We start from the raw sequence: 16,686 nt of genomic DNA, 5'->3' as shown, positions 1-16,686 counted from the left end.
GGAAAAGAAGCTACACAAGACTCCTGATTAGCCTTAGATCTGGTTTCAGGTACTCCCTCAAATGTAAACTCGGGAGTCTTTTCCATCTTCCTGAGAAGTACAGGAAACTCCTTTGACACAAACACACAGACAGAAACATGGTCTAGAGAAAATTCACCCACATCTGTGGAGAACTGTTCTTCTTTTTTATACAAGTCAGTAGAAGAAACACAGGTGTAGAATCCAAAAAGCAACAGAAGAAACATGTCTTTCTTTGCTTTGTGAGGGAAAGAAAACACAACCCCCTGGTCATGTTCTCCCTCCCCTTCCTGAGAACAGGATGAAATGGAGGAATACCATCTCTTAGTATGCTTTTAACAGTTCTGGCCTATAGAGAACCTCTGCATTTCAGAAAGGTCTCTGCACTGGGCCTGCATTGGTGCTTTTCATGCCTACATTCTTGGTGTTCAAAACTTCTGTCATCTTGGGAGGCCTCTGTAGCCATCGCTACTTCACCCCTGATTGACTCTTGGGTGTCTAATTAATGCAACCCAACTGCACAACTCTGGAGGCAGAGCCTGCTCTTCAATAACCAAGGGTGGGAGAGAAGCTGGGGTGTCAGAAGCAATTACCCATGCACCCATTACCATGCAAGTGGTCTGCTTCACCATGCAAAACACTGCCATGTGACTCTGTGGCTTCAGGAAGGGCAGGATCTTCAAGTGGGGTAAGTCAGTCTGCCATATGGCTGTGTCCTGAAAGATCCTCTGCCACTGCCCAGTCACCCCTTGACTCCATAGGTCAGAGGAGAATTTGGGGCTACAAGCACACACGTCAGAAATTAACCATTCCCATTAGGCTTGGAAAGTTGAGAAAAACTCAAATGCCTCCAAGAGAAAAAAAAAATAGCTTCTCTGTAAATAATAATGATAATAATAAAAAAATCCAAAAAGCCAGAACGAAAGCCAAGCCCTGCCTTGATCAATGTAAGGCAGGATGGAACTGGTGGGAGAGACTTGCTTTCCCACTTAGGAGATAATTGACAGTTTGAAGAAGCCCTACGTTGGAAGTGCACGGAAGGAGCAAGACCCAATGTAAGAATTAGATCCCCACACTGCTGGAGAAAGTGGTGCTCAGCCACTAATGGACACTGTTCACCTTTCAACACAGCTCACCTGAACTACATCTTAAAAATAAACACACAGGTGAGTTAAGCCAGTTTAACTCACATGCTGGGCAGATAAAAGTTTTTCTTGCCTGTCTGAATCACTGTCAAATGGAGCTAGTCTGTAGAAACACTAGTAATTATTAAGAAATGAACTGAAACTAAAACAGTATCGTAATAACTTCACATACTCTATGATGCACCTACATTCAAATGAGAAAATCAGAGCCTGTTCCAAAACTGTACCACAGACCTGGAAAAGATACAGGAATGTAAGCAATCATCATGGGATTTAAATTGCTTTCTTAGGAGTAATAAAGTGTTTAGGAGTTTCTTTCCCCCCCCCTTTTTTTTTTTTGGGTGAAGATGACTTTCTTCAGATGTTAGCAAAAGAAGATAGGAGAGTTTATCTACAATAAATTTGTGACAAATATAAAGCCTATAGTGTTTCAGAATCCTAGAGATTTGGTGGTTCAAATAGCTATTTTAGACAATTATCAAAAGAGATTAATATATCTTTAAAGTAAATATTTGGGAGTGCAATTAACAGCTGATTATGTAATAACTGTCCCTTCAGTTATACCCAAAAGTTACATATTTCAAGATCTCCCCATGGACCTGCCGTTAAGGAAGCCCAAAAACTTCTGTTGGTTTATTACACATAGTAAGCAAGAGCAGCTTCCAATAGACTTCCTTGATATTTGAAGTTTCTGGAAGTCTGCTTTCAACTGGCTCTTTTCCCTTCTGTGTAATTAGATATGCACCATTTCACAGGGGAATGTTATACCTTTCCAAGGGGTCTTTCAGGAATCTATTCTGATCCCTCTGTATGGTCTTATCTGTGGCTGACAATGCATTGCTGACCGGTTCACAAATTCCCTCCATTTCCTGGGTCAAATGCAATCCAGAAACATAGAGGCTATCTTATGAGCTCCTTTTAACCTCTTGCCAACTTCCTTTTCATATTTTATTTTATTCCCTCTAAAGATTACCTTTGACTTACCAAATAAAAATGCTGACCACTTCACAAATAAAGGATTTGTTACAGACATTTCCTTCAACATGAGAATATGCATATACAAATATCATGCGTAACTACAGCACATGTCTGTTTACAACAAACCCAAGCGCAAATCCAGTTTCCTGCAGTATAAAACAGGTATGAATGTAGCACCAACTGCATTATGTACATAGTTTCTGATAACAATGGGATTGAGATATATGAGGGTAAGAATTAATCAGGTATAAAGCAGTTTAAAGGCTCAAAGTAACTGAACTAGTAATACTAAATACTATGTACTTTTGAGAACAGCCTTCATCTGGGAGAAGAAAACACAATTACAGATTGCTATGAAATAAAATTTTCAAGATGAATTGAACCTGTTGCCTGCCAGTTCAATATTCTAATAATCTTTAATATAATTCAAACACATTAGTCACATAGTAGCCAGTGTTTAACAATGTATAAATTTGCCTGCTTCTATATTCAGAAGTAATTTGTACACTTCTACATGTAGTATATAAGCATGCTTACTTCAGAAGGGAGCCATGTGCATGTCTATTTGATCTTCACACAAGCAGATGCTTTCCTCCCTTGTTAACAGCAAACAGTAAAGAAGAGAAAATGTAAATAATTTGAAAGGCTGCACATCTTTAAGCTTGCAACAATAAGTTAACCATGAAAACATTTACAATTACTCTCTCTCTCTCTCTCTTTCTCTGTGGTGTCAATGTTTTTTTCTGTGTCGGCTGCTACCAAAAGGACGTTTCTTGGAATGAGATATGGCAGGAAAGCAAACAGCTCCCTGTTTAAAAATTAAATGACAGATGTTATTTTACATTCTAGAAAGCAAAAATAAATAAGACAGGGAACTAATTATGTTTTTCCAAAGCTGTCTTACATTCTTTGAGTCAATGGCTGAAAGGCTGGGGCCAGGAGGCAGCTACGGAAAATAGCCATCAACGTCTCTTAAACCTGGTAGCAGCTTCGAAAAGCAGCAGGGCTGAGGAAGCTCATTTCCTCTCAGAGTCAGCCAACTGAAATGCCCTTTCACATGGTACAACATATGCTGCTTTTTCCTTTTAGACAGAAAGGATGCTGCATGGTAATGAATCAAACAAACATCCTCTTGGGACTCTTGTTGCAGCTAGACCCCTATAGACCCCTCTAGCACACAATGCAGTTGAGGTCATATGGTGTGCTATTCAATTAATAAGCTAATTAAAGAGAGCTGTGCTTTGAAACACACACACACACACACACACACACACACACACAGAGAGAGAGAGAGAGAGCCATCACCACACACACCAGGAACAACCAACATAGGATGAACTATATAAACTGAGCAAGCATTATGAAGATTCTTTAGCCATCCTAATGAACCACAATTCCATGAACAAATAGCATAGACAAAACAAAAATTACAGCAAAATATATGATTAATTATTTAAAACCAGGATTAATTTTGAAAAGTTTTCTATACATTCTACATAACAGATCAAGCTGTTTTCTTTCTTCCATCTAGAATTATCACACTGCTGTATGATCATAAGAATAATCCTTAGGACATCTGGTTTATGGCTACAGTTGTTCAAAAAGGTAAGGGGAGTGGGTAAGAGCTTTTCATACAGATTCAGCAGATTTCCTGAATACACTAAGCACCAAGCTATTCTGATTGATGTGGCGGTTGTGAGGACAATGCTTGAGAAGAAGAAGAAGAAGAAGAAGCATGCATTCTTTCATTTTCACATGAAGAACTTGCTAGATGATAGTTATTATCTTGCATTGAACAAGCATACAGTTTCATGTTTTAAAACATTCAGAACAAAAATAAATAAATAAATAAGGAACAAGTCAGAAGCTCAATCTGGGTAATTTGTAGAAAAGTTCCACCATAAGACTGCTATATAGTAGTCACCTGCATATTTGACAGGTTAGGGAGCAGAGCACTGTCAAAAAGTGGAAATGCAGAATTGAAATGCAGAACCTATATTGATGTATTATGCTACTGTATAAGTACAAATAGTGCTGTATTATAAGCATGCAATGACACCATAAATGACGTCTATAGTATATAGTTCACAGACTAAACCAAACAATGGCACTGAGTTAAAAAAAAAAGAGCAGCATGTGGTCACAAAAGCCTCATGCAAAGCACCATTTTTTGTTCAGATTGTGTACTCTATATTGTAAAGTCATTCATAGTGTTGTTGTATGCTTAAAGTAGATAACTGTATAGGTTTTTAAATGTATATTTGTGCTTGTATTTGTTGAAAAAGCAGACCACACATTGAATAAATTGGTTCTGATAATAATTTACTAGCATCAAAAGAGTAGATCTTGGAAAACTGATTCATCAAAAGGCACACGACACTTGTACTCACCCACCATTCTAAATTCTATATTAATATTCTCAAAGCACTGAAGACAAAATCAAAAGTTTATTATTTATTTGTATGGCATTAGGAATAAAACCACGACAAATGCTTAAGAATACGTACTACAGATCTACACACAATTACCTACTTTTTGTTCTGGTGTTGCAAACTGAAAACTGTGTAAACAAACTTGCTTGTGATGCATTTATAGTTTCCATTTTCATTTCAATCGGTGTTATAAAAAATAACTGGAATACTTAAAATGACAAGATGTGCAAAATGCACACACAGATCATCATCCTTATCTTACTGTTATTTAGTAGCATCATTACTGGTATACATAACGCTGTAAAAAATAGAGTAACAAAGAAAGCCCAACCAAAGGTGTACGATCCAAATATATTTGTTTCGATTCTTCCCATAGAAATTGAGTGTTTATTTCAAACTGTGAGGCAGGTCTCACTGTAGAAAAATATACCTGTCCTCAAGCAAGTGCACATTTCCCCACAGACTGCTTTCCTCACCATTCAGACACATACACTGGTGGCTCCCAATCCTGTGTATCTTAATTGGGTCATGAAATTGAGGCTGAATTTTGCATCACTTCTGGGAGTGTGAGTTCCCAAATCTAAAATTCTGGTTATTATCACACAAAAACATTTTGATGTCCTGTCATTCTCCCCCCCCCCCCCGAACTATACACTTTTTGCCTTATTACTCTTATTTTAGGCTTTATTCACATACAGAAGAACAGAGTAGCTATTTCTGCAGCCTTACAAAACTGTCCACAGTTCTTACCCCACTTCTTGGAAAAATAATCAGCATTTCAATTTGTACAAAGGGCTACAGCTTAAAGGTCTATGTCACTAAACATTTGCCCAGAGTACAAAAATGGAACTCAATTTTCATTCTGAAGATACTATATGACTGAAATTTTTCTCTCTTTGTGTGTCCATGTGTGTTTTCAAGTCACCTGTCAATTTATGGCAACCCCATGAAGCTAAATACTGGGGAGATTAAAAAGTAAGACCACATATTAACAATCTATTTGTAAAATCTACAATCACAGTAGCAATCCCAAGCCACCTGATAATACTTCGTGCAAAGTACACATTCTCTTATACACTTACTGATACCTGTTCCTCCAGTGCTTATCCCAACACTTTATTTACTCTGTTTCATTTTTACTAGGGTTATATCAGGGAAACTTTTTTGATGGTATAAAAATATTCAATTATGTATGATGATGTACTTTTAGTTGAACTGATACAGAGTCACTGGCTTTTTGTCAAATATTTTATAGCCTACTATATCCAATCCCATATTTCTAAAAACAAAAATGAACTCAAGTACTCTAAGAAATTTGTAAAAAGAAGATATATAAACAAAGTAGTAATAAACTAACAGCTGAATATCTTGAAAACAGAGATAATTTCATGTAGATGACTTAATTAAGAAATCTTTGGCATGTGCTTTGATATAATTCAAAGCTGCAGCTAATTAGATGCCTGACTGCAAAGCCACAAATGTTTAATTAAAATAAATATGAAGTATTTCACATAGCAAGATACAAAAGGAAAAAGGAAGATTTGCGTCACATTACTTTCATACCATTAGCACTCTTTAAAAATCATCTAGTCATCCAGATAAACTATTCATAATTAGAAAGCATTATTAATAAAAGGATACATAAACTAGGTAACATTAATGCTTCAGGGAGGCTGAAGCTGTAGCTTTCTGTGGATTTGTTATTGTGTGCCTTCAAGTCATTCCTGACTTCTGGCAATCCTAAAGTGGACCTACCACAGGTTTTCTTGGAAAGATTTGTTCAGAGGAGCTATGTTATTGCCTTCCGCTGAGGCTGAGAGTGTGTCACTTGCTCAAGGTCACCCAGTGGGTTTCTATGGTCAAGTAGGGAATTGAACCTTTGATCTCCAGAGTCATAGCCCAACACTCAAACCACTACACCACACTGGCTTCATTATTCTGTGGGTGGTGACTTTTAAAATCAGACATTTTAGAGTGAAACACTATATTAAAACAACCACAATCACAACTGAATCCTAAATATTTAGCAACATCACAGAAAATATAGAAAGCTAGCAAACATATATTTCTGTTTGTAGGCTACACTTTAAATCTCCATGGATAGCATGTAATGAAGCTCACTTATGTCTAAACCCTGTTTTATTTTTGTCACTTACAAAGAAAGAATTTAATTACAAAGAGTATTATAATAAAGACCAGCTTTCCTTTTTAACCTCTTCAAACTTAACTACTGAACAGGTGAATCCTAACCTAGGAAGAGAAAAACGTAACATAAGATAAAGCCGACTGAATTTGACTCTCATTCCCATGTTTTACCTGTTACAACGCCTAATTATCTACATACCTGAGAAGTTTACAAAACTCACTGTACTCCACTTATAAGGTGGATTGTGGTTCACAGAGGGTGGAGACCCATCAAGATCTCAAAGGAAGTTACTTTGTTGCTGCCAATGAAAAAGCAAATTCTGGTGCATTTCTGTTACTTCCTTTGTGTGCAGTGCCCCTATGGCTAACAAAGGGTAAAGTGTCTATCTACATTGTTGCTAGCCGTCCTCAAGTCAACCTTGACTCATGGCGATTCTGTGAATGAAACATTTCCAAAATTCCCTGTCCTCCACTGCTCTGCTCAGGTCCTGCTCAAGTGTGCAGGCTGAGGCCCGTGGTCTCTCTGATTGAGTCCAACCATCTGACATGTGGCCTCCTTCTCTTTCTTTTGTCCTCTACTTTCCTAGCATTATTGTCTTTTCTGATTCATACCTTCTTATGATGTGGCCAAAGTATGATAGCCTCAATTTAGTCATCCTGGTTGCCAGGGAAAATTCAGGCATCATCTGCTCTAGAACCCATTTGTTTGTCTTTTTGGCCATTCATAGTATTCTCGGTGCTCTTCTCCAGCACTACATCTCAAATGAGTTTATTTTGCTTGTCAGCTTTCTTCACTGTCAAGCTTGCATATCCATACATATTGATGGGGAATACGATAGTTTAGACGATCCCCAATTGTAGTGTTCAGATCTCTATCTGTATATTTTAGGATCTTGTCCAGTTCTTTCATAGGCCCAAAACAGACAAACCAAATGGTCCACCTTCGGACTGCGTTGGGGGCATGGCGACACACACCCTGAACGTAGCCCAAAACCGCCCCAATGCCTCGCCCAATGAGCAACAGCTGGCTTGAAAAGAAGTGGGGAAAAAACATTCCTTTACAGAAGCCGGTTTAAAACACCAGCCAAGGTCCGGACTGGGGCCATGGGCATGTGGTTATTACGGCTCCGGGCAAGCGATGCCAGGGAGGCCGCAATCCGCCCTTTATGGGCTGTCTGTTTTGCCCCACAGTTAAGTTAAAAAAAATTATTGATTAGTCAGTCAACCGTATCAAACAGTTTACATAAAACACTGTAAAATACTAAAGAATGAAGTGCAGGAAATACGAAGGGATAAGATAAAGTAAAATAAAATATAAATTAATAGTAAATTGTAACTGGACTAAAGTATGTTCTTAAGAAGCATGCTTGATTTTGTTGAAGTAGTCCTAAAATAAAGTCACCCTGTATAGCAACAAAATGTTTGAGAAAAACAAGATGCTTTTAAAGGCAGAATTTTAACACATAAATACATTAACTTATATTATTCATATAAAAATATAACCAAGTACTTTTTTTAAAAAAGAAGAAGAAACAATAGGGACTAATACACTTACACTTCAGAACACACCCATTATTTCTGTGGTCCATTGTATGAATACCAGTGTCCCACACTGTGAGTACAACATAAGCTGGTACATCTACCATCTGTGCATCTTGGAACATTACTCCCAAGGTGTAATGTTCAGAGAGTTTTCTGAAAAACCAGAAGGAGCCACATCATACAAGATAATGGCAGAAACACTTGAAAGTCAATTCGTTACAACATCCCTTAATTAGTTGTCTTCACATAGTGTTTTTCAACATTTTTATTTATAGAACCATTACTTTATTTTGAAAATCCTGGTGAGTAGTTTCTATTGTTTATTTATTGAATTTAGATTAGCAGAGTTTCTGTTTGTTTGGAGGATTATTTATGTCTTGTTTTTAATAATGGAAGAATTACAAAAGACTTCTGATGCCATTTCATATCAAAGCAGCTTTTCAACTGAGAGGAAATGAAAACAATCCCACTCTTCAGCTATCATCATTCTTAGCCTTGCAGAAACAGTCAGAGTTAAATACAACTAAAACCATCATAAGTGACTAGATTTTTTAAAAAACACCCTCAAGAAATTGTACTCTATGTTACACAACCTATTCACTCACTGCAGAAAAATAAGCAAAACCAGATTATATGGAGAAAAAGAACTGGCAAATCTGCATGCCACTGGCTACTTTCACAATGACAACAACAACAACAACTTGCTAATATAGCTGCTCTATTTGTGTATGTCTTTTTCATGCAAATGAAAAGCCGAATCAACCCTGGCGATCAAATGGGGTGACAGATGTCGCAGCCAGATCGCCTGCACATCCACCAGATCACCCTCACATCCTCATGCAAATGAAAAGCCATGCAATCATAAGTGTAATGTCATGATCCAAGCATAATGCAAACATGTCTCCTTTCCTCCATGACCAAGAAAACTATTTACATGTTACTTATCTGAGTTGACTTTCAAATCAAGAAATATCATCTGCCAAAATCAGAGACTGACACTATGGAAACTTGGAAGAACACATGAAATAGTTACATAATACTTCATTAACACCAACACAGACTAATAGAAACTTAGTGTTTGAAAGGCCGCAAGGAACGTTTACTTCAACCCTTCCATGAAGGAATGTCCAATTATAGCACTCCTGAAAAATGTCTATTCAAGTTCTGTCCAAAAACATCTAAACAAAGAGTGTCCACCACAAAGAGCGTTCAGAAGCAGTCTATTCTACTGTTGAACTTTACTGTTCTTACAGTAAAAGTTCTTCCTAATATTTAAGTGGAATCTCTTTTCTTGTAATTTGTAACATGAAATTCATCAGATTTATTTTTAAAAGGGATTAAGAGGTCACTGTAAGATGAAAATACGGTATGCAAAGAAATATTTATATTCTTACAAATAAGACACATTTCGCTGGTGATTAAATTCACAATGTCAATCTCAGTTTGGCAAAAAATATATTAAACTGAAAATTCTACTTTTCTAACAGGAACTTTTAGGCATTCTTGTATCAGCTTGCATTAAGAAAGCAAATTTTGACCTGTATGAATTTACTGTATGAAAAATCATAAGCCAAATTAATATCTCACAGTCAAAGGTTGGATTTGTTTTAGTTCCACATGAAGTAATGACAGAATTGTGCTCACCATCTTTCATCGTAGATAGAAAGAATACTATTAACTTTGTCCTGGTTTTTTCATTCTTTGTATGAAAACTCGATGATAGGTTTTTGCCCTAGGGTCGCCATAATTTGGAAAAAGACTTGAAGGCACACAACAACAACAATTATTGGCTACTCCTTATTTTTATATCTAATAGTTTTGTTGGGGGAAGACAAGAAATGTTTTAAAAATCATTTTTAAGAAACTGGAAGTATTACATTTAAAATGAATGTATATCAGTTAAGTAAATAATAGAATTTTATTTTCTAGGGTCCAACTACAAATGGAAACTGCCATTAAGACAACAGAAGGAGGATTTGAAGCTCTTCACTATTCTTTTTCTGAAATAAGATAATATCATATATCTTAGCATGTGGTGACTAGACACTGATTTCTACAGCATATTATACTCCTGTAGTTAAAGAACATGTGACACTTGTGGCATGCCATTTGAAAATAAAATAGTTACGAGCGTAATGCATAATCCAGGCAAAAACCAACCAACCAAAAAGAAACAAGGACACAGCATTTGTGTGCATTATTCCACTACTTGAATAGACTCTACAAAGCTGTATTTTCTATATCTGAATGTCATTCCCATGCACACATTACAGATTTAATCTCCCTTATCTGGATTTCCCAAATCCGAAATACTCCAAAATCCAAAACCTTTTTTTCATGGGTGGCAGAGATAGTGATATCTATGCTTTCTGATGGTTCAATGCACACAAACTTTGCTTCACACAAAAAATTATTAAAAATATTATGTATAAAAACGTATAAAATTGCCTACAGGTTATGTGTATAAAGTACATCTGAAACATACATGAATTTTAAGTTTAGACTTCAGTCTCATCGCCAAGATATCTCATATATGGTATTCCAAAATAAATTAAAAAATCCAAAATCCCAAACACTTCTGGTCCAAGTATTGCAGTCTATACTATTTCTAAAGTTCATATTATTCAACAATAGTATAGGCATCATATATTATTGTATTGTTGTACTAAATTCTTTTACAAATGATTCTGAAGAAGTTTGTGCTAAAAAGCCATTTATGAATTTGTTTTTCTGACACCAAGAGGATGACTGTAGTTCATTCAGTTAGTTATGGCTGAAAAAGGAATGAGACCAGAGAAATTAGTCAAGCTACTCCTGTCCATCCTAAAAGTTTTCAATGCCCCACCTTATCTAGCTCCTTCATTATGCTGTTTCTGCAGTGATCCCACCTGATTGTATGAATTATGGCCAATGTTTCATAGCATTTTCCAGAATTCTCTTGCCATTATTCTCTTGTCCTTGCAAGGCTCTAAGAGATCTTTAAAAGCATAAGATTAGAGGGAAAGGTCAATATTTTGTGTGCTATTATTAGTATTTTAATGCTTCTGGTTGATTAAGGGTCTATTTTTTCTGCTATTTCCTTTAAGTAACAACTCCTGGAATTCTGTGAATGTATGAGAATTGCATCTGTGCTGATAGAAATAAATGTTCAGCTCTTCTAAAACAAATGCTGCTATGTTTGCAAAATAGCAATATGGGACAGTTGAAATTCATGACATGAAGGGATTATAATCAGGAAGTAGTAACTGAGAAGTAGTTTCTGTTCTACTTAAATACTAGTTAGGATAGCCATGTGTTCTTTGTAAAAAATAGCATACTGTCCACGATAATAAATTACGAGATATACACACTTACGTCCGTCTTTATAAAGGGTCCACATCCCCAAATACATGATTTTGGTGTCTAATTCAGTCTATATAAAGGGGAAAGCTTTCCAACCCACAAATAGGGGGCATCCTTCATAATATGGGATGCCTAGCAATCATAACTGGAACTGCGAGAAAAATCAGAAACACAATTTCTAAGGAATTATAACTGAAGAGCTATATTACTTTTCTCCCCTGGCTATACAATACAAGGAGTGTTCACATTCATCATAAAAGTTGTTTTACAGAAATTTACTTACACTTTTAGAAACCAAAATGTTTTTTAAAAAATTTCAAGGGGCGAAGCAGACAAGCCAAAAGGAGCACCAGAGGCTGCTCCTGGAGCGCTCCAGGACTGTGGTGACCAGACAGCCTGCTCCCAAAGCAAGCCGCTGCCATGGTCCTGGATGGGCCACCAGCCAGGTAGCTTCACGTCACCTTAGCTGCTCTCAGCTTAGATGGACACTGTGGGGACATGCATCGTCTAAACACCATGCTCCCAAAGCGGCCAGAAGCTGCCTTATTTGGCCCGTCTGTTTTGGGTCAAGATTTAAAGGGTGAAGAGAGGCAAATATAGCAGATACAAGCGGAACAAATTAGTAGGGCTCGCACTGTAATACCACTCCAGTAAGTGCATTCAACTGAAAGTCTAACAACATATGATACACTCATCAACAATTTTTATGTAAGGTGCATAGTCCCTTGGGAACATGTAGCAGAACCTTTAATTCGGAAAGCTAGAGCAAAGTCCTCTGTTCCAAGACCAGCAAGTCCCCACCAGCCACAATGAAGTATTTTAGAATTACAAATTTCTGTAGTGGTTCTGGACTCACTTCAATAAAACAATCCACAAACAAGCACCTTTTAGCCGCAGTGAAGACCTGCCATCTAAATACCTTTGATATGTATTTGCAATGGCTTGAATTACTAAATACAACAAAATGACATTGAAATTAAAATGTTTTATCGTAAAATAATCTTTATTATGCTGTATTTACTTTGACTGCCATTTATTTCAGAACTAGAGTGCACAGTACTTGCAGATAATCTTCAAAATTTTACATATTACACCTCCCCCCAAAAAAATATCAGAAAGGTAATCTCTCATCTAAAGTATTGTATTAGTTCAAATATAACATAAGAAGCAATTTCTAACAACATATAAAAGTATTCATCAGCTTGATCCCAGGTTTCCACAAGCAAACTGAAAGTAATTGGTGAACTAAATCTGACAATAAACCTCCCTAAGTTAGAAATACTATAACCAGGTATCTCAGTAAACAATGTATATCTTTGGCCAAATTCCAAGACTGAAATTATGACATGTGGACAAATAGAGAGTTTGGGACGGATAACACTGTAGCAAGATAGAAGACAAGCTGAAATTCAACACAACAGGCTTTACATGTTTGCATTATTTCAAAATCAATAAATCAAATGGCAAAATTCTTTATGCATTTCATTAGGCTTCCAAAAGAACACCAAGAAAAAGGAAAAGCCAACTTAAAACAAGCAATTTTATATTTTGCTGAAACCAACAGTCTGCATAACACTTGCCAGCAAAACTCAGTAACTACCAGCTCCTCAGCAAAACATTAACAGCAAATAATGTATTGATCTGGGCAAGATTTCATAGCCATTCTGCAAATTTACTGAAATTATTGTTTTCTCAAGGTAACTGATGAAAAAACCTTACCCATCTGAAAAACTAAGAATAGTTAAACAGTCACTTATGCCAAAGGGCTAACTAAAGATATTGAAGAGAAGTCAAGATTTACCTCAAATAACGCAAAGAAATAAAATCCATTAAAAACTCACCTACAGTTTGGAGGAGGGTCTAATGTAATTTCTGCAAGTTCTTTCTGAATTCTTGAGAGAAAAGAAACAAAAGTTAAAACGACAAACTTTTAAAAAGGTTTTCCTTCTATTTATAAAAGAAACAGTTAACTACAGCAAATAACAAGTAAAGTTTCATTTCTGAAGGAATATTATATCACAAAAAGTTAATATTACTCAGTGAATCTTGTTGGCTGTTACCCAGTTGCAATTCTCATTTGAAAAAATACTAACATGGAATCAAAGTAAAATTTAAAACTCTCTCTCTCTCTGTCTCTCTATGTGTCTTTCTCTCATTCTGTGTGCGCGCGCATGCACACCTTCAAGTGGCCTGTTGACTTATGACAATCCCATGAATGACATAAGTTTTCTCTTAGGGCTTGTCTACACAATTAAAATACTCCTCAATCAAATGGAATAGACTGCAATCTAGCCACACACACACACACTTGAAGGAATTTGAGCATTTTCCACTGAAAAAGGATTAACAGTTTTTACCGGAGTTTCCACAAGATGTGCATTACTGAACATGTGGTTGTCCATCCACTCTGCATGGATTCGCATGGCTGTGCACTTTCAGCAGAGGGAGGATGACTAAATGTGAATTTGTGGAGGAAAGTGAAAACAAGTTTTGGTGCAGGTGTGCAAAAATATGCAGCAATTTGCATAATACACATACGTGTAGACTAATCCTTAGGGAAGGAATACTCAGAGGTGGTTTTGCAGCATCCCATCAAAAAGCAACCCAACTATATAGCATGATAGTTTATAAAACTACAAATGCTGTAGTGCAAACACACTATTGAGCCTTGGCTCCAGCCTCCTTAAGAAAGCCACCTACTTTCAGCAAATTGAGATGGTTACAGGGAGAAAAGATCTACAGTGTACATATCTACCTGAATTAAATGGAACCTAAACCGAGTGTTCAATCTGATGCCTGTTTTTGACATGTCAATGAGCACGGCTATAAGAGGTACCATTTCTTGACCTCCAGCCAAATCAGTGAAACTCTGCGTGGTGGACAACGCTCTTGTGACAGTACTACAATTGCAAGTAGCAGCAATGGCAAGAGGAAACACCAGTGACTCAGAGAGGAGGAAGGGCAGGGAAGAAGGGCAGAAGAAGATAATAACAAATGGACCAAGCATGACCCTAACCCCTTCTCACTTTCTTTAACAAAGAGGATGGGAAGAACACAGAGCTCCCTCTTGGGAGTCTTGCTTTGCAGGAGCCTGACTTCTACCTGGCTCTGCAGCAGACTGATTTCCTAGCTGCAGCATGTACTGTCTAAAGGATTCTTATAAAAAAATAAACAGGAGGGAAAATAGCCAGGCTATATTTATCTCTCTTTTCTGAAGGAAACAAAATGAACATGAGTACACTTTGCATGAAAGTATAGACTAAATGATACTGGTGTGATAATTTTATTGTATTACAAATTAGGAATTCAGGTTCAAGTCACCACTGCACTATAAAACTCACTGGATGACCTTGACCAGTCAATCTTTCCTCTTTACCTTACAAGACAGTTGTGAGGTTAAAACAGGGAAGAAGAAATTCATGTGCATGCTGTGAATTCATTTGTGGAAAGACTTGATATAAATGTAAATAATAAATAATAATGATATTACCAAAGCCCACCCTGTGAGATCATCGCCATTCCCTTTAGGCCTCAAGGTCTGTGACGTTTCTGACCAGGCAATTCTACAATTCACGATATAAACATTTTTTGCCATTTAAAGGTAGCAAAGACACATGATTACTTGCTGAAACATAAGGTATGCTCAGCTGGAAAGAAAATGGCTTGACATTCCTTGATACATGTTGTTGTTATCACAGTCAGCCCTCCATATCCACAGATTTGTTATCCACTGCATCAAAATATTTTATAAATATATCAGTTCCAAAAATCCCTTGATTTTGTCATTTTATATAAGGGATACTATTTTATTATACTATTTTATGTAATAGGACTTAAGCATCCATGGACTTTGGTATCCATGGGAGGCGGGAGGGTCTTGGATCCAAGCCCCAGTGTTTATTAAGGATCCATTATATTTCTTTCCCACCTCTCCCAGTGGATTGATGCAGTGAAAACAACGAATAAGACAACACATAACATCAATTAAAGCAGCATGTACTGTATAACCAATACATGTTAAAATTATCAATTAATAGTTTAAAAATAAGCTGGGTAGGCCTAAAGATAGAGACTGGCACTAAGACCTACCTAGGTTTTAAATTCTGTAGTGACACTTTATTGAACCTAATCTTCTCTGTAATGACAGCAGGTTTTTCTTTCCACTGTTTTAGACCCCAAGCTAGTTTGTATAAGCACCAGCACTTCAGATAAGAGCACAACTGCCATCTTTGTAATCATAACAATCATCACAATATGAAAATACAAGCTTACTTTAAACTGCTAAATTATATTGATGATTATTTTCTTCCACTAAAAAGCTAAACAAATTGCTTCTTTCTTATTTTTAAGCATTTAAGAAAATGTACATCCTGCTCTTTTGTTTGAAACAAGAGTGTCTAATGTCTTCGGCTGTGTGTACAGAAGCCCCTGTAGATTATTAAACTGTCACTGTACAGTTTTCTCATAAATAAAACCAGACACATGGAATCACTCCTATGACTGACAAACCACAAGCAGACAAAAAAGAACAAACAATATTAGAAAAAATATAGACATAAGTACTGCTTCAGCACATTTTTCAGATATTTCTTCAGCTTGCTTCCCTTGTCTCTATTACTCATCTTCCTCCCCCAGAAGAAAATGTGGGAAGAGGATACCATGCAAGGGTGTTTGGGTTATTTTGCTTTGTTTTTTTCCACGCAAGCATATTCTTTAGCCAAGTAGAATAATTCTGACCTCAAACAAACATATACCTTGTAAAATACAAAAAGCCTACAAATAAAACTCATTTATCTCAAGATAAACATAAAACTGTATTAGCACAATAGTTACTTTTACAGCACTTACTTTAATAGTTTTTTAAAATGTCACTAGACTACCCTTTTGGATTACTGAAGGCAAGCTTAAATTACTGAACATTCTTACATGTTCAGTAACATCGCATGATTGAGCTAATGAAAAAGAAATGGGTCCTGACAGTTCAGAAATCATCAATTTTATTTCATTAAATACTGGATCATTCAGATATTACAGCATAATCAGTTTTTAAAAAGTCCAGTGAGAAACAATTGGTTGGCTTTTGG

The 16,686-nt window shown here is 36.5% G+C and overlaps 1 protein-coding gene across 1 annotated transcript in view; it reads right to left on the bottom strand.

The window, feature by feature from the left end:
• Positions 1–2,679: 2,679 nt before the first annotated feature.
• The window catches only part of UBE2E2 (ubiquitin conjugating enzyme E2 E2), a 40,159-nt gene continuing 26,152 nt past the window's right edge, over positions 2,680–16,686 (bottom strand). Inside the window, exons 3-4 of the mRNA XM_042472143.1 lie at positions 13,444–13,494; positions 2,680–2,737 (exon numbers count right to left, since the gene is read on the bottom strand). Coding sequence (XP_042328077.1) covers positions 2,680–2,737; positions 13,444–13,494 — 109 coding nt within the window. The remainder of the gene's footprint in view (positions 2,738–13,443; positions 13,495–16,686) is intronic.

This window comes from Sceloporus undulatus, chromosome 6 (genome assembly GCF_019175285.1).
Source record: "Sceloporus undulatus isolate JIND9_A2432 ecotype Alabama chromosome 6, SceUnd_v1.1, whole genome shotgun sequence".
Taxonomy (NCBI): Eukaryota; Metazoa; Chordata; class Lepidosauria; order Squamata; family Phrynosomatidae; genus Sceloporus; species Sceloporus undulatus.
Note: the sequence above shows the minus strand (reverse complement) of the source record. Positions and strands in the feature narration are given on the sequence as shown.